The sequence below is a fragment of the Coregonus clupeaformis genome, chromosome 34 (genome assembly GCF_020615455.1).
Source record: "Coregonus clupeaformis isolate EN_2021a chromosome 34, ASM2061545v1, whole genome shotgun sequence".
Taxonomy (NCBI): domain Eukaryota; kingdom Metazoa; phylum Chordata; class Actinopteri; order Salmoniformes; family Salmonidae; genus Coregonus; species Coregonus clupeaformis.
Genome location: NC_059225.1, coordinates 32,033,134 through 32,052,172, shown reverse-complemented (window position 1 = coordinate 32,052,172; position 19,039 = coordinate 32,033,134). Strand labels below are relative to the sequence as shown.

General features: G+C 43.0%; 1 protein-coding gene across 2 annotated transcripts in view; it reads left to right on the top strand.

Annotated features, from left to right (window-relative positions):
* LOC121550015 (tyrosine-protein kinase yes) overlaps positions 1-12,163 on the top strand; it is a 46,892-nt gene extending 34,729 nt beyond the window's left edge. For both annotated transcript variants that reach the window (XM_041862068.2, XM_041862069.1), the window contains exons 11-12: positions 6,430-6,561; positions 9,943-12,163. In XM_041862068.2, the coding sequence (XP_041718002.1) occupies positions 6,430-6,561; positions 9,943-10,151 (341 nt within the window). In that variant the 3' untranslated portion in view covers positions 10,152-12,163. The remainder of the gene's footprint in view (positions 1-6,429; positions 6,562-9,942) is intronic.
* The last annotated feature ends 6,876 nt before the right edge of the window (positions 12,164-19,039 follow it).

Genomic DNA, 19,039 nt, shown 5'->3' with positions numbered 1-19,039 from the left:
GTGGGGTGCCATTTCTTTGGGGGGCCGCACAGCCCTCCATGTGCTCGCCAGAGGTAGCCTGACTGCCATTAGGTACCGAGATGAGATCCTCAGACCCCTTGTGAGACCATATGCTGGTGCGGTTGGCCCTGGGTTCCTCCTAATGCAAGACAATGCTAGACCTCATGTGGCTGGAGTGTGTCAGCAGTTCCTGCAAGAGGAAGGCATTGATGCTATGGACTGGCCCGCCCGTTCCCCAGACCTGAATCCAATTGAGCACATCTGGGACATCATGTCTCGCTCCATCCACCAACACCACGTTGCACCACAGACTGTCCAGGAGTTGGCGGATGCTTTAGTCCAGGTCTGGGAGGAGATCCCTCAGGAGACCATCCGCCACCTCATCAGGAGCATGCCCAGGCGTTGTAGGGAGGTCATACAGGCACGTGGAGGCCACACACACTACTGAGCCTCATTTTGACTTGTTTTAAGGACATTACATCAAAGTTGGATCAGCCTGTAGTGTGGTTTTCTACTTTAATTTTGAGGGTGACTCCAAATCCAGACATCCATGGGTTGATAAATTTGATTTCCATTGATAATTTTTGTGTGATTTTGTTGTCAGCACAATCAACTATGTAAAGAAAAAAGTATTTAATAAGATTATTTCATTCATTCAGATCTAGGATGTGTTATTTTAGTGTTTCCTTAATTTTTTTGAGCAGTGTAGAATGCCCATTTGTGAATTTTCATCTGTGTTTAGAAGTGCAACTGAAGCAGAAAATTAGTCTGATGCCGAACATAAATTACAATAAGAAGCATTTTAGATCTGTGTTTACAAAACGCAGCAAGATATTTCTAATGCGTTTCATCTTCTTTTTCCTGTGTGAAAAACGCATAATTATGAGTTTACACGACCCCTTGCTATCTAAGTAAGTGACTGAATGAATGAGGTGACGGGGCATCACATTGTGTTCGCTTTCTGCCGTGTTTGAGAAGGCAAAGCCCTTTTGGATGAGTTATTTGTACAGCTGCTACTGGTATCTTGATTTCCTTGAGTTTCTTCTCCTCTCTGTTCTTGGTGGTCTGCTCCCCCCCCTCTTCTCCGAGCAGAGCAGGCCGGCCCGTTGCCCTAGTGACTCCAGACTCCACACAGACACAGCTTGTAGACATGCTGCTGGAGGGCCAGAACTGCATGCGTCAAAACTTTGTTCATTTGCACAAAGTCTCTCGTTCACATTTTCGCTTATAAATGTCCAAACTCAACGAAAATGACATTCGGTAGCTCCTACCTATATATGTATAACTTTTATGAGCTGGATTGCCTGTCTTTGCAGTTCGTTTATTTTCGTTTGCACTCGTTAGCATATTTAGCTAGTGGCCTTGATGGAAATTCGCAATTACTTGTGGTAATTTTGTTTGCATTCTGGTAATAGACACCCAACAGGCTTTTTTGCTTTTGTTTTGGCGCCCCCTTGTGTACTAAACCAATAATACCGTATATCCATTTACATTTACATTTTAGTCATTTAGCAGACGCTCTTATCCAGAGCAACTTACAGTTAGTGAATACATATTTTTTTGTTTTATACTGGCCCCCCGTGGGAATCGAACCCACAACCCTGGCGTTGCAAACGCCATGCTCTATCAACTGAGCTACATCCCTGCCGGCCATTCCCTCCCCTACCCTGGACGACGCTGGGCCAATTGTGCGCCGCCCATGAGTCTCCCGGTCGCGGCCGGCTGCGACAGAGCCTGGATTCGAACCAGGATCTCTAGTGGCACAGTTAGCACTGCGATGCAGTGCCTTAGACCACTGCGCCACTCAGGAGCTCAGGGTGAGAGAAGCACGGTATGATGATGTGAAACCGTAGCACCGAGAGATGGGACAGAGGGGCTTAGGGTTTAAAATCCCATTTGTCGAGGTGTGTACGGGTGGAAAGAGGCAAGGCAAGTAGCGCTCCGGGACAGACAGCCGGGACCTAGGGACACAAGGCTTAGAGTCCCTTGTTGCGTCCCAATAATCTCTCCTTTGCCCTGACCTGTGCACTTCCATTCATGGATTTCAAAGGTAATGACTGGTATTCCTCTAGAGCATTGGTTCTCAACTGGTTCTGCCTCTGGAAAATAATTGCCAAAATACAATCTGTAAAACTATTTTTAATGCTATACTAATAGTAAATGCAGCATTTATATGGCAAGGGAACAACATTGCCACCTCTTTCATTGTCAATAATGAAAATTTGCCAATATTCTTGATGAAGATTGTTAATAAACTCACTATATTGGAAATACTGTGATTAAAGAAAAAAATTTCTGATATTAAATTAAATGTAAGTTCATTATCATTTCTACACACTTTCTACCTGGTTTAAGTCGTTTAAGTTCAGAGTGGAGTATTTTTCCATTAAACAAAGATATATATATATATATAGTACCAGTCAAAAGTTTGGACTCACCTACTCATTCAAGGATTTTTCTTTATTTTTTACTATTTTCTACATTGTAGAATAAAAGTGAAGACATCAAAACTATGAAATAACCCAAAACACACGGCCAAGGCAACAAAGGAGTGGCTCAAGAAGAAGCACATTAAGGTCCTGGAGTGGCCTAGCCAGTCTCCAGACCTTAATCCCATAGAAAATCTGTGGAGGGAGCTGAAGGTTCGAGTTGCCAAACGTCAGCCTCGAAACCTTAATGACTTGGAGAAGATCTGCAAAGAGGAGTGGAACAAAATTCCTCCTGAGATGTGTGCAAACCTGGTGGCCAACTACAAGAAACATCTGACCTCTGTGATTGCCAACAAGGGTTTTGCCACCAAGTACTAAGTAATGTTTTGCAGAGGGGTCAAATACTTATTTCCCTCATTAAAATGCAAATCAATTTATAACATTTTTGACATGCGTTTTTCTGGATTTTGTTGTTGTTATTCTGTCTCACTGTTCAAATAAAACCTACCATTTAAATTATAGACTGATCATGTCTTTGTCAGTGGGCAAGCGTACAAAATCAGCAGCGGATCAAATACTTTTTTCCCTCACTGTATATATGTGTGTATTTATATTGATGTCCTAGTCTACCTCTTTCAGGTAATAAGTTAAATGCAGTATTAGCCTTATATTTAGCTAATTAATGATGGGTTATGCGCAATACGCAAGCACCTGTGCTCTGCTGGCCTCTCCTTAAAAACGCTCCTTAGCTCTTGGAGTCCCATGCAGGAAAAGCTAGATTAGAATAGTCTTATTTCTTATACCAATAGACTATTCGAAGAGGGACGCAAGCTCTTTTTTGCTGAATGTTAAATACAGCATCCAATAGAACTCACGGGTAGTTTGAAAGAAGAGCGAACACGCGATGGTGGTAGGTTATAGCAGTTATTTATTCAGACCCATAACCATTCAATCAATCTTCGTGAAGAGAAGTGAAAGCCTTCTGCATTTAATTCTAGTCCTATATTATTCAAGGATGTCATTAGAATGATGAAGATGAGGACAACAACTTATTTCATTTAACTGTTGAAAGCGAGGAAGGAATGAAGCAACAATGGAGAGAGAAAGAGGAGGTAGGCTAATAACAGTAGGGGAAATATTATGACAGGTATACAGTGGGGGAAAAAAGTATTTAGTCAGCCACCAATTGTGCAAGTTCTCCCACTTAAAAAGATGAGAGAGGCCTGTAATTTTCATCATAGGTACACGTCAACTATGACAGACAAAATGAGAAAAAAAAATCCAGAAAATCACATTGTAGGATTTTTAATGAATTTATTTGCAAATTATGGTGGAAAATAAGTATTTGGTCAATAACAAAAGTTTCTCAATACTTTGTTATATACCCTTTGTTGGCAATGACACAGGTCAAACGTTTTCTGTAAGTCTTCACAAGGTTTTCACACACTTGCTGGTATTTTGGCCCATTCCTCCATGCAGATCTCCTCTAGAGCAGTGATGTTTTGGGGCTGTCGCTGGGCAACACAGACTTTCAACTCCCTCCAAAGATTTTCTATGGGGTTGAGATCTGGAGACTGGCTAGGCCACTCCAGGACCTTGAAATGCTTCTTACGTAGCCATTCCTTCGTTGCCCGGGCGGTGTGTTTGGGATCATTGTCATGCTGAAAGACCCAGCCACGTTTCATCTTCAATGCCCTTGCTGATGGAAGGAGGTTTTCACTCAAAATCTCACGATACATGGCCCCATTCATTCTTTCCTTTACACGGATCAGTCGTCCTGGTCCCTTTGCAGAAAAAACAGCCCCAAAGCATGATGTTTCCACCCCCATGCTTCACAGTAGATATGGTGTTCTTTGGATGCAACTCAGCATTCTTTGTCCTCCAAACACGACGAGTTGAGTTTTTACCAAAAAGTTCTATTTTGGTTTCATCTGACCATATGACATTCTCCCAATCCTCTTCTGGATCATCCAAATGCACTCTAGCAAACTTCAGACGGGCCTGGACATGTACTGGCTTAAGCAGGGGGACACGTCTGGCACTGCAGGATTTGAGTCCCTGGTGGCGTAGTGTGTTATTGATGGTAGGCTTTGTTACTTTGGTCCCAGCTCTCTGCAGGTCATTCACTAGGTCCCCCCGTGTGGTTCTGGGATTTTTGCTCACCGTTCTTGTGATCATTTTGACCCCACGGGGTGAGATCTTGCGTGGAGCCCCAGATCGAGGGAGATTATCAGTGGTCTTGTATGTCTTCCATTTCCTAATAATTGCTCCCACAGTTGATTTCTTCAAACCAAGCTGCTTACCTGTTGCAGATTCAGTCTTCCCAGCCTGGTGCAGGTCTACAATTTTGTTTCTGGTGTCCTTTGACAGCTCTTTGGTCTTGGCCATAGTGGAGTTTGGAGTGTGACTGTGAGGTTGTGGACAGGTGTCTTTTATACTGATAACAAGTTCAAACAGGTGCCATTAATACAGGTAACGAGTGGAGGACAGAGGAGCCTCTTAAATAAGAAGTTACAGGTCTTTGAGAGCCAGAAATCTTGCTTGTTTGTAGGTGACCAAATACTTATTTTCCACCATAATATGCAAATAAATTCAATAAAAATCCTACAATGTGATTTTCTAGATTTTTTTTTGAAAATTACGGACCTCTCTCATCTTTTTAAGTGGGAGAACATGCACAATTGGTGGCTGACTAAATACTTTTTTTTCCCCACTGTATATGCGTCAGCCTACTAATTATACAAATAGGCCATATTAAATAAAAAAAATTAAATCAACTTTGCTAGCCTATACTTATAACTTTGTAGGCCGCGTGTGCTGCACCAGAATCGCATGTTCTCTTCTGCTTTATCATGGTTTGAACGATGTGCGTAATTCCAGTCCATATAATACAATACAGTACAGTAATATAGTTCACACTCAAAAAGATTAGCCTTCTGGAGCTAGTTTCATTTATTTACCCAAGAGAGCATATAGCTAGCTACATCTATGGGCTTTTATGTTTATCTATTGTGCGTAATGTGCAGTAGCCTATATCAAATGTATAAGGATAACAGCACAATCATTTGGGCTTTTTTGAGCTTCGGCTCATTAAATGTCGTTAATTTAGGGCTCATAAAATGTATTTAATATATGGCTCTTCATGCTCCGCTAGCATCAGGTTTGAATTATCATGCTGATCAAAGCTCTAATCAAATCCAGACATATATTTATATGCTTTACATTTTAGTCATTTAGCAGACGCTCTTATCCAGAGCGACTTACAGTTAAGTGAGTGCATACATTTTAATACTGGCCCCCCGTGGGAATCGAACCCAAAACCCTGGTGTTGCAAGTGCCATGCTCTACCAACTGAGCTACACGGGGCTTGAATGACACTTCCTGTTCCTGTTTTGGCGGGAAATACCGGGTTACCCGGGAGAAAAGTGATTTATTCTCGGAATTGAACATTTTGTAAAATACCGGGAAAATATTCAACCCTATTTCCTACCATGGTAAATTAGGCTAATGGCGGAAAGCAGATGGTCATATCCACTCTGATTAGTTGAGGTGAGTAAACTCTCTCAAGCTGCCTGCTGCTTAACCATTGAAGCCCAATGGTTTCAGCAGAGAAACAGGCGTTTGACACTAACACTCCTTTTTCCACTCAACAACACTCATAAACCTCAAACCTTTTGGAATGTGACTTTGGATTTTTCACCCTGCTGTGCTATATTTTTTCTAATTATGTTTCGATCCATTTCCTTGCAACCAGATCACACTTCAACCGTTAAAAAAAAAAGAAGCTATGATTCATTTTGTTACAGAGGTCAATAGTGTAATTGTTATGGCAGACTTGAGTGTGAACTGTGATATCGGTCACTTCTCAGTCGTTATGGCACAGCTGAATGACCTCTGATGACCCCTAGTGGAAGTTAATGTTCTGCCTCTCTTCTTTCTCTCTCTCTCTTTCTCCCTCCCCCTCTTCTTTTATCTCTTCCCCTCCTGCTCTGGTTTTTAGGGGCCAAGTTCCCAATCAAGTGGACGGCTCCTGAGGCTGCCCTGTACGGCCGCTTCACTATCAAGTCAGACGGCTGGTCCTTCGGCATCTTACTCACCGAACTGGTCACCAAGGGCAGGGTTCCCTACCCAGGTGAGAACACAGACAAAATCAAAAACCATGTTTGAGTCCTACATGGCACCCTATTCCCTATATAGTGCACTTCCTTTGACTAGAGCTTATAGGGAATGGGCACTACGTAGGGATTAGAGTGCCATTTGTGACGGAGTTCCATAACAACAATGGCAGTCTGTGAGGCTGTCTATCTGGTTAAGATATGTCAATTGTATGAATCCTAAAGCTGGGAAGCAGATTTCTTGTGTAACCAGGAGGAGTAGTCAGAGGTAGATGCCAGCGCAATGTCAACAAGGAAGTGACTAATTTGGTGAAAGGTGATCCGTCACCAGTCTTATAGCCTAGACTAGTTAATACTGTCCTAGGAAGTGGGCCAGGGGTGACACTGTCTGTGATTGCTGTTTTTGTCTCTGCGGAGTAAACACACACACACACACACACAAGCTGGCTGAGATTAGAGGAGACCATCTGGTGGGATCTGATCCGGAGATTGAACACCACTCTTGTTTAGAACCATCTGTCCCAGACTGATCGGGCTCTGGGGAGAGCGCAAGAGAGAGGATGGATGCTCTGAAACGCTGACACACACAGACACTAACCTTCAGGCCAGGCGTTGGAACCGAAATTATTTTCCAATCGTTTCGTTCTGAACAGCACCATTATTATTTTTGTTCCGTTACACTGTTCCGACCAGCAAAATAAAGTTCTGAACCGGTTTGAACCCCAATAAAAGTAATGGCTTATATCGTTCCCTTCTGTTCCTTTTTAAACCTCTGAAATCAACCGTTTTGTTACATTTAGCTCGACATAAAAATTACTTCACCAATCAGTGCAGATAGAGCAGTTTGCTATGGAGTGGGCAAACTATTTACATGCATTGTACAGACAAGTGTAGGGCGCAGGATGCGACTGAAATTTTGCAGGTGGGGAGAGAGGGTAGAGGAAGAGGCTTGGCATCTTGTTGTTATGACATTCATTATCTGAATTAGGCCCACAGAATGATATCTACGGAGGAGCGGCTTCTACAGTATGAAGGAACTTTGAATGTCTTTGAACTTCAGAGAGTTGGCTTAATGTTGGACCAGAGCTAGCTAGCTAGCTAAGAAGCTTGTGTGTGCAGAGCGGCACCAGAATTTAAATGAAAACAAGTCTTACCTTTTTGTAGTTAATTGATCCAATGTGAAACGTGATAACTATAGTATCCTTAGCTAGCATTAAAAAAGTTAATCCATTCTTCTATAATTAAAACTCTCTCTCCCTAATTTCTGAATCACGCTTGTAACATCATCAGGCTACAGTAGACTATGCTTCGGAAGGGGAGGGGCAGGAAGCCTACATGCACTGGCAAAGATTTCCAGCTGGCAGGCAGACACTGGAATACGTTTCTGATTGACAGTGAGGGCTTTGTGTAGGCGTGTAGCCAGTAACGTAAAATAACGTTATTAACCGGTTCCCATGCTTTTAAAATAATGGTTCTGTTCCGGAACAGTATAGATCACTTCCATTACCGGTTTCGGTTCTGTTCCCTGAACCGGTTCCAACCCCTGTTTCAGGCCCCCTTTTTATTTATGCTTTTTGAGGGGGAGGAGGGGGGTGTAATAGTCTAGTGAAGCGTTTGGAGCGAATTCTCAATGGAATTAGATCACAGACCTAGTTTTGTTGTGGATAATCTTGATTTTATTGTGTGACCTACAGTGGGGGAAAAAAGTATTTAGTCAGCCACCAATTGTGCATGTTCTCCCACTTAAAAAGATGAGAGAGGCCTGTAAATTGCATCATAGTTACACGTCAACTATGACAGACAAAATGAGAAAACATTTTCCAGAAAATCACATTGTAGGATTTTTTATGAATTTATTTGCAAATTATGGTGGAAAATAAGTATTTGGTCAATAACAAAAGTTTCTCAATACTTTGTTATATACCCTTTGTTGGCAATGACACAGGTCAAACATTTTCTGTAAGTCTTCACAAGGTTTTCACACACTGTTGCTGGTATTTTGGCCCATTCCTCCATGCATATCTCCTCTAGAGCAGTGATGTTTTGGGGCTGTCGCTGGGCAACACAGACTTTCAACTCCCTCCAAAGATTTTCTATGGGGTTGAGATCTGGAGACTGGCTAGGCCACTCCAGGACCTTGAAATGCTTCTTACGAAGCCACTCCTTCGTTGCGCGGGCGGTGTGTTTGGGATCATTGTCATGCTGAAAGACCCAGCCATGTTTCATCTTCAATGTCCTTGCTGATGGAAGGAGGTTTTCACTCAAAATCTCACGATACATGGCCCCATTCATTCTTTCCTTTACACGGATCAGTCGTCCTGGTCCCTTTGCAGAAAAACAGCCCCAAAGCATGATGTTTCCACCCCCATGCTTCACAGTAGGTATGGTGTTCTTTGGATGCAACTCAGCATTCTTTGTCCTCCAAACACGACGAGTTGAGTTTTTACCAAAAAGTTCTATTTTGGTTTCATCTGACCATATGACATTCTCCCAATCCTCTTCTGGATCATCCAAATGCACTCTTAGCAAACTTCAGACGGGCCTGGACATGTACTGGCTTAAGCAGGGGGACACGTCTGGCACTGCAGGATTTGAGTCCCTGGCGGCGTAGTGTGTTACTGATGGTAGGCTTTGTTACTTTGGTCCCAGCTCTCTGCAGGCCATTCACTAGGTCCCCCCGTGTGGTTCTGGGATTTTTGCTCACCGTTCTTGTGATCATTTTGACCCCACGGGGTGAGATCTTGTGTGGAGCCCCAGATCAAGGGAGATTATCAGTGGTCTTGTATGTCTTCCATTTCCTAATAATTGCTCCCACAGTTGATTTCTTCAAACCAAGCTGCTTACCTATTGCAGATTCAGTCTTCCCAGCCTGGTGCAGGTCTACAGTTTTGTTTCTGGTGTCCTTTGACAGCTATTTGGTCTTGGCCATAGTGGAGTTTGGAGTGTGACTGTTTGATGTTGTGGACGGTGTCTTTTATACTGATAACAAGTTAAAACAGGTGCCATTAATACAGGTAACGAGTGGAGAACAGAGGAACCTCTTAAAGAAGAAGTTACAGGTCTGTGAGAGCCAGAAATCTTGCTTGTTTGTAGGTGACCAAATACTTATTTTCCACCATAATTTGCAAATAAATTCATTAAAAATCCTACAATGTGATTTTCAGGATTTTTTTTCTCAATTTGTCTGACATAGTTGACGTGTACCTATGATGAAAATTACAGGCCTCTCTCATCTTTTTATGTGGGAGAACATGCACAATTGGTGGCTGACTAAATACTTTTTTTCCCCACTGTAACTGATACGGTTGACTGCACAGTTAATGTAATGGGCACTAAACAGACTGAGCCCCGCTCTCTTATTTATCTCTTTCCATTTCGCTCTCTCTCTCTCCACCCAGGCATGGTGAACAGGGAGGTCCTGGAGCAGGTGGAGCGGGGTTACCGTATGCCGTGCCCCCAGGGCTGTCCCGACTCCCTCCACGAGATGATGAAGCTGTGCTGGAAGAAGGACCCCGACGAGAGGCCCACCTTCGAGTACATCCAGTCCTTCCTGGAGGACTACTTCACAGCCACAGAGCCGCAGTACCAGCCTGGGGATAACCTATAGTCAGGCCTGGCCGCAACGCAGCCCTTGACCCGTTCACCATGCAAAGTATCCCTCCACCCAGGAGGAGCAGACTCCGATACAGACGCATGGAGACTAAACGCTATGAATAATGTGCTTCAGAAAAGGCAACTGGAAGCTTGGTTATCGAGTTGCACAAACCACTGCTGTCCTTGATGATAAAAATAAATGTTGTTTTTTTTTACACTAATTTTCACTGATCATTTAATTTTTTATTTCAGGTACTACAGGTCTTAGTTTGTATGACTTTACTCCTTTTGTTCCTTTGGTTTTTTTATTCCTCAGTTTCTCACATGGTTATAATGACCATGTTCTTTTTCAAAGTGACCAATCATTCTGTTGTGTTGTTTTTAAAATCTTTGTTGAACTGTGAAAATGGCACATGAGAGAGATGGGTAGGGGCCCTTGGAATAAGAGCTCTTCAAAACGGAGGACGAGAGAGAAGGATGTACTGTAAGTGGCGAAAATATTGTCAAGTACTGTGGGAATATTTCAGTCGGGATAATTCAGTTCTGTGTTCAGTACATTTCATCAGCTCAACCGGAAAATGCTTTTCTTTCTCCTGTGTTTTTCTGAATGATTGACTTGAGTGGCGCGGATCAGGGACAGTTGAATTGCATGGGTCCGTCTTGTCTGCTCATTTTCTATTTTATTTGTTGATTTTATTCTATGTAACTGTAAGAATGATTCATATCATGGACATGGTTCATGTGAAGCCTTCCCTTCGAGTCCTTCAGTTGGACATTTTTACAACACTAAGGCCATCATGTTATGTGTCCCAGACAGACCATTGCTATGCCAAGTTAAATAACCTCTTTAAAGATCACTACAGAGCATTTTCTGCATATGTAGCAGTAGGATGAAGTTGCCACTAGACACTGATCTTGGTTCAATTGAGCATTTATGGGAATGGAAGCTGATCTTAGATCTGTACCTAGGGGAAACTTCACCCCAGAGCAATGTACCACTGTGAGATGGGAGAATATTCAGCTCTCGCCTTGCAAAGCCAACAGCCCTGTAGATCACTAAGCTACATGCCAATGTGGCTCGTCTCTGCACATATCATAGCACTACACTACACAAACTAAATGTTCACTCTCTTAGGTCCAGAATTTGACCACCTGATTTGGCCATTACATGCCAGTAATAACTTCTACACACCTATGTTAAAGAGGACTTGGCCTTCTCTCTCACATACATGGAGAAGTCCTTTAACAAACTTTCTCTTTTGGATTCTATACTTGACTCATCCTCACGTGTTTCATTTTCAGTTCTAAAAATGGTCAAAAAGTAACAATTTTGCCTTTATGGGAAAATATTGCCAAAGCACCTGAACTGTTTATGTTGTCTACATGTGATTTTGTGTGAATGGATTTCATTCAGTCTAAAGTTTCAGCCTAGATACAAAGAGGATGGGATTTTATTCTGACAATTAGTTTTTAATAAAGTAGTCGTAACCAGTGAACAGTCAGTTATTTTAAGACTGCAACATGGAGGAAGCTCAAAGGTCTTTTTAATGTGTCATGTCACATCTACAGTTGTTATTTTGCTCCTTTGTTTTTCTTTAAACTCATCAATTCAGTGTTGCATTTGATTATGCATAGATGGGCAGAACACATGGTCAGCTGGGGTTTTATAGAAGGGCTTTGTACAAAGTTGTGAAATCCTAATTTTATAAATAAATAAAAAAGGACATCAAAGACTAGAATGCAAGTTATAAAGTTGGTGAAAAGAGAAATAATTATGATTTAGATGCTAATTTGTGGAATTTGAACAGTTGGAAAATTAAACATTTCAGATTTTAATGTGTGGTATTTGTTGTTGAATTCGTTAGATTCATTAGTTTCATACAGACACCAGGCAGTTTATCACTTTTGTTTAAGACATCAAAGACTATCATGCAAGTTATAAAGTTGGTGTAGAAAAAATTATGGTTTAGATGCTAATTTGTGGAATTTGTACAGTTGGAAAATTAAACATTTCAGATTTTAAAATGTGTGGTATTCGTTGTTGAATTAGCTAGATTCATTAGTTTCATACAGACAACAGGCAGTTGATATCAGTTGTCGAATCACGAGCTGTCACTATGTTTAATTTCTTTGTCACAATGTTTCATATTATTGGCATTAATTCATTTTTGCTAGTTACATTGACTGAGTTCTATTAAACTGCCCAGGATTTAACTGGGCTATGGCCCGTCACGTGACCAGGCGTAGCCGATAAGGGAGGCGCGCCCTGCTCAAATTAAACGGTAATCTGCGCTGCAGTCGGTTTCAAATAGAATGCAATCAACGCTAACCCGGTTCTTCTTCTGTGGGTTTTATGGCGGACTACAACCCAAAAAGGTGTATTGCCCCCACCAACTGGACGGGTTGAAACCAAAACAAGGTAAAAACAAAATCCATACGTAATAGGGAAACTAACTTAATCTACCCAAATAAAAATAGTACATTGACAAAACAAAACTCCCACTTCTTCCTTCTTTCAAATCTCCATATCTCCCATCTCAGGTTCTAGGGCCTGAGAGGGTGGTACAGCTTGTGACAATATTCCATGTAACTCCATCGCCGAGAAGTCTTTCAGCCCCAGGAACCGCTCTGCCGCATCCACAATGATTTCTATCTTCCTGGACCTTCTCTCCACCTTGGTAGTGTCATTAATCACCATAGCTTTAAAGGCCACAAAGTCCAGCTTCTTAACCTTAAAAATGTCAGGATCCTGCTGGTGAAAGGCAACCCCTGCAGCCTGCAGTGAAGGCCTATCCACCACCATGGACTCTTCAGGTGCACCATTCAAACCCTCAACCCTTTTAACAGCTTCATGGTTCCCACCACAATTGCAACATGTCACATTTTCATCACTTTTATAACACATTATATGATCTCTTCCACAACTTGGACATCTCGGCTTCTCCCTTCTGCAAACACTTGAAACATGACCAAAAGCTTTACAATGATCACACTGCATTGGTCTTGGGATAAATGCTCAGACTGTAGTTAACATACCCTAACTGCACTTGAGTAGGGAGAGACTCCATATCAAAAACCAAAAGAACAGATAGACTTTTTCTTCATTCCCCACATGATTCATCCGACATGCATCAATAATAATAATATGCCATTTAGCAGACGCTTTTATCCAAAGCGACTTACAGTCATGCGTGCATACATTTTTGTGTATGGGTGGTCCCGGGGATCGAACCCACTACCTTGGCGTTACAAGCGCCGTGCTCTACCAGCTGAGCTACAGAGGACCACACTCCAGGAATATTTTTTATCTCTTCAACATCGACTTCCCTAGAGACTCCAGATATAACCCCCTTGAGGGGTGCCCTGTTCCTAAGAGACACACACGACACTTCAAACTGATCAAATCTGGTGAGACGCAACACACTTTCTTCTGATCCGCAGAAGCACAAAAAATCTAAAAAAGCCCGCCTCTCGTGATCCTCACAGCCTTCACTCTACCCAGCACTCTCTCAAATGGATTCCTCAAGATTGGTAATTCGATCAGCTGCTCCTCATTTACAAACCGTACTCCTACAAGATACGAAGTGTCATTCTCATCACTACTTTTCTCTGTTTTCCATTCTTTTGGACAATATTCCAATTCTCCTTGATTCTACCGCCATTAGATTCAGAATCCACTTCATCATCCGTTTCATCATCCGTTTCTGCCATCTTTTTCCTTAGCTAGTCGCTCGCTCGGTAAGCTGGCTCTGTGCCTGCCGACTCCTACAGCGTTTCCATTAGACACCCCAACCTCTAACCCAGTTCTTCTTCTTCGATGAGGTTTAACGGCAGTTGGCATCCAATAAATGTTGCATTACCACCACCTACTAGACTGGAGTATTACTCCCTTATACTTAGCTTTGTTTGTTTTATTTCATTTTTAAGAACTAATACCCTACCATCAAACACTACACTGACAAAGAATTTACAAAATAATTATAAATACCATACTCCACTATTTGAATCTATGTAGTCCTACTTCAGACCAACAGTCTGAAAGGATGGGACATCACCACTTAACACACAGTGTAACTCTTCTGGTGTCAAGTCTCGCACACGCAAATCCCTCTCTGCAGCTGCCACCACAACCTCAATTTTCGGCGACTTACATTCCATCCCTGCAGTACAGTTAATAACCATTGCTATAAATGCCAAAAATCCAATCTTACTAAAACATATCACTTATTGGTTTATCCCTCTGTACTGGTACATATCTACTACTCTCACCACTCCTCTCAGGATCCCTCCCCCTTGACCCATCTTCCTCTACTTTCTTCACTGCCTCAGCATATGACAACTTCTGCACTACTCTAACCCTGGAAACTACAACCTGCCTCTCTCGCACGGGACATTTCTGATCCCCAGCCCCATGGGCACCCTTACAATTAACACATACCACTACTTTCCCCAATGCTACACATTCCTTTGTCTCATGCACTTCTGCACACTTCTCACACCACTTCTGATTACCCTCAACGATTCCACAGCAACCAACTCTGCTTTCACCCACCCTGAAACCACAAATGGATCAGCCAAAAGGCAAGGGTCCACATTTTCCCAAAACTTCACTCCTACTGTCACAGACTCATCTTTATCCTGACCCTTGGTGCAAGCCTCGGGCTTCACCACACCTACCACCTCCGATACTTCACCCTCATCCCACTTGTAAATCAGCTGCTTCGTCTTGATCTTCTTCTATATCAATAGTTACCGCGATGCTTTTCCATTTCAAACAAGCGCACTCCCTTTTTCCCGGATTCCTCGATTCGCTTGCTCAGACCCCAATCAAAACAGCTATCCTCTCTCTCCTGTGGAAGATAACTCACGTCAGGAAGGACCGCCTTCTTCTTCTTCAATGAGGTTTAACGGTGGTTGGCATCCAATTTGTTGCATTACCACCACCTACTAGACTGGAGTAAAACTCCCTTATATTTTGCTTGAAAAATAAAATAAAATAAATACCCTACCATCTAACACTACACTCACAAATTCAAAATTATTATTAATAATTAACACCATCCTTCTCCACTATTTAAATATATTAATTCCTACCTCATGTCCTCAACCTGAAATGATGGGACATCACCACTTAACACTCCCTGTAACTCTTCTGATGTCTTGTCTCGCACACCCAAATACCTCTCTGCAGCTGCCACCACAACCTCAATTTTCTTCGACTTACGTTCCATCCCTGCAGTACAATTAATAACCATTGCTATAAACGCTAAAAATCCAATATTACTGAAACATCACTTGTTGTCCTATCCCTCTGTACTGGTACAAATCTGTCTTGTTTTGTACGCTTTGTACAAAATAATAAAATGCAGGACGACAGGATATTTATAAACGTAGCTCTTTATTAACTAGCTATAACTGGCATGTCCATGTGTCTCTGGCCATGATCATCTTTAGAATGACCTCACCACCTGGGTGGTCTTAACCAATCATAGCACAGTATGATATGACAGTATAATGAATCCAATTACAATTCAGTATGCTGACACATATGAATATTACATCCCTCTTCTTTAAAAAAAAAGAAAAAATATGTAGAACAATAAAGCGTTTCTTTTGAATATATGCTCTGTAGTTTGAACTCGAGGTAAGTAACCATTTAAACTGCACCAACTGCATCAACATAACAGACAAACAATGATTCAGCATACTGTTACTTTTAGAACAAATATTTCTCAGCAACTCAGCTTTTCACCGTAGCAATGACATCTCAACATATCAAACAAATACCATACCAAAGCATTTCAAGTTAACTTTCAATAACAAGTTTACAGTCTGGAACTCTTTTAGGGCAGCGATCCGCCTACACCCTTTGACATTTCACAGGTCTCGGACAGCTCTAGGCTTGACCTCTCTTCCTGACCTTGTGTGATATGAAGCTGAGCAAGCTTCTGTGTCAGTCAACAGTTCTTGTGGTGTTGCAGGTACGTATGGTGTATGTTGTGTTGTGTCTGTGTTTAGTCCACCCCGTTCTCTTTCAGGGGAACAGTTCATCTCGTCTGTGTGTTGTTCTTTTGTGTTCAGTAGGTGACGACGATTGCGGCGGTACACCGCTCCTTCTGCGGTGCGAACGAGATATGAACGTTCAGTGTCAGCTGGTTGGATGACGACTGCTGGCTTCCAGTAGCCATGCTCCTGGATTCTAACTGACTCTCCGTCGTTCAGTGGTGGTAGTGGTCTGGCTGACCTGTCGTAGTATCGCTTTTGCTGTTGTTGTCTCTGTGCACGTTTTGCATGCACTTCCTTGTAGCTGACGACCTCAGGTTGCAGCTGCTGGTTGGTGCTGGGAAGGATTGAGCGAAGTCTGCGGCTCATCAACAGCTGGGCTGGTGATTTGAAGTTGTCAACTGGAGTGTTGCGGTATTCAAGGAGACTGAGGTAGGGGTCTCTCTTGTCTGCTTTTGCTTTGTCCATGAGTGATTTAGCGATCTGCACAGATTTTTCAGCAAGGCCATTACTTTGAGGGTAATGTGGGCTTGTGGTGACATGTGTGAACTCCCATGCTTTTGTGAAGGATTCAAACTCATTTGATTTGTAACAGGGCCCATTGTCAGATATTAAAGTCTCTACAATGCCATGCCTGGCAAAGGCTGCTTTCAGCTTGTGTATCACAGCTGCAGATGTGGTGCTGTGAAGCTTGTCGAGTTCGAAGTATCTGCTGTAGTAGTCCACTGTTATAATGTAGTCCTCGTTGTTCCACGTGAACAGATCGGTTGCCACGACCTGCCAGGGTCGGTCTGGGATACGGTGAGGTAACATTGGCTCTTTGGTGTTTGAGGGGCGTCGTTCAAGACAGGTGGGGCATTTACCAACCATGTCCTCTATTTGTTTGCACATTCCGGGCCAAAACAAAATGTCCCGTGCTCTCTGTTTGCACTTTTCCATGCCCATGTGTCCAGCATGGATCTTTGTCAAAATCTCTTCTCTGAGACTGGTAGGAATGATGATTTTCTCTCCTTTGAAAATTATTCCGTTAATCTGTGATAGTTCGTCACGATGGTTCCAGAACTCTGAGACGCTCTGAGGGCATTTTCTCCTCTCCTCAGGCCATCCTGACTGTATGACTTTCCTCAGCTGTGTGAGTTGTGTGTCTTTTTCTGTTTCTGCTCGGATCTCCTTCAGTTTTGTGTCACTAACTGGTAAGTTGCTGTACACAGTGTGCACCTGCATGTCCATGCCTTCACTGAGGCTGCTGTCCTTGTAGGTAAGAAACTTCCTGGAGAGTGTGTCTGCGACAGGGATGTCTTTGCCTGGACGGTGAGTGATTGTGAAGTCGTATTTTTGTAGTTGAAGGATCATTCTCTGTAGCCTTGGCGGGGCTGCGGCTAACGGTTTCCTCATGATTGACTCGAGGGGCTTGTGGTCTGATTCCACAATGACTTGTCGTCCATAGACATAATAATATAATAATATAATATGCCATTTAGCAGACGCTTTTATCCAAAGCGACTTACAGTCATGCGTGCATAAAAAAATTTTTTTGTGTATGGGTGGTCCCGGGGATCGAACCCACTACCTTGGCGTTACAAGCGCCGTGCTCTACCAGCTGAGCTACAGAGGACCACCTGATATTTATAAACGTAGCTCTTTATTAACTAGCTATAACTGGCATGTCCATGTGTCTCTGGCCATGATCATCTTTAGAATGACCTCACCACCTGGGTGGTCTTAACCAATCATAGCACAGTATGATATGACATACTGATGGAAACGCTTACATCCGAACAGAATGGCATACAGCTCCTTTTCGATTTGAGCGTAGTTGATTTCACAGTCTGTGAGAGATTTGGAAGCGTAGCCGATGGGTTTTCCTTCTTGCAGTAACACTGCCCCTAGTCCATACTTCGACGCGTCCACCTGGAGTCTGAGCTCTTTGTTGGGGTCGTAGTAGGCAAGGATTGGTCCTGGTTCTCTCGTGATCAAGTCTTTCACTTTCTGGAAAGCGATGTCGTGTTGGTTGTCCCAGAGGAACTCACTGGACTGCTTTAGCAGCTGACGCAGGGGTGCATTAGCATTGGAGAGGCTGGGTGCGAACTTGGCTAAGTAGTTGACCATGCCAAGCACTGTTTCCAGCTCTGCGCGGTTCTTTGGTGGCTCCATTTCCTTTATGGCTGAGATCTTCTGCGGATCTGGCTTGATTCCATTCGCTGTGAGAAGATGTCCGAAGTAGCTGACCTCTGTAGCGCCCGACTGTGCTCTTCTCGGGGTTGAGCCGGACTCCTCTCTCGCGGGACCTTTGCAGCATCGCGTTGAGGTTTCTGTCGTGTTCCTCTTTGGTTCGACCATAGACAAGGATGTCAGTCCCACACTGCCACGACTCCGTCGAGGCCTTCGTACACCTCGTCGATCTTTTGCTGAAACTCGTCTTGGGCTGAGATAATCCCAAAAGGCAGGTGACGGAACCTGTAGCGTCCAAACGGTGTGTTGAACGTTGTGAGCTTAGATGACTCTTCTGTGAGCTTGATAGCCCAGTAGCCTGATCTGGCGTCCATGACACTGAAGTAGCGTGCGCCCGCTAGCTTGTGTGTGATGCCATCTAGCGTCGGTAAGGGGTAATGGGGGCGTTTGATAGCCTTGTTCAGCGTTAACTCTGATCCAACATTCAAAAGTTTCTCTCTCACTCGCGGTGAGTGTATTCCAAATACAATACGGTCCCTGACCATCTCATCCTTGTTTGCATAATCACAGTCTTTCACAAGCAGACGCAGCTCAGTGACAAACTGTTCAAACGATTCGCTAGCGCCTTGTACTTTCTCATGGAATTTGTACCTAGCGAAAATTGTATTGGTCTTTGGCACAACATATGCTTCAAAACGATCGTAGTATGTTTTCAGTACCTTTGAT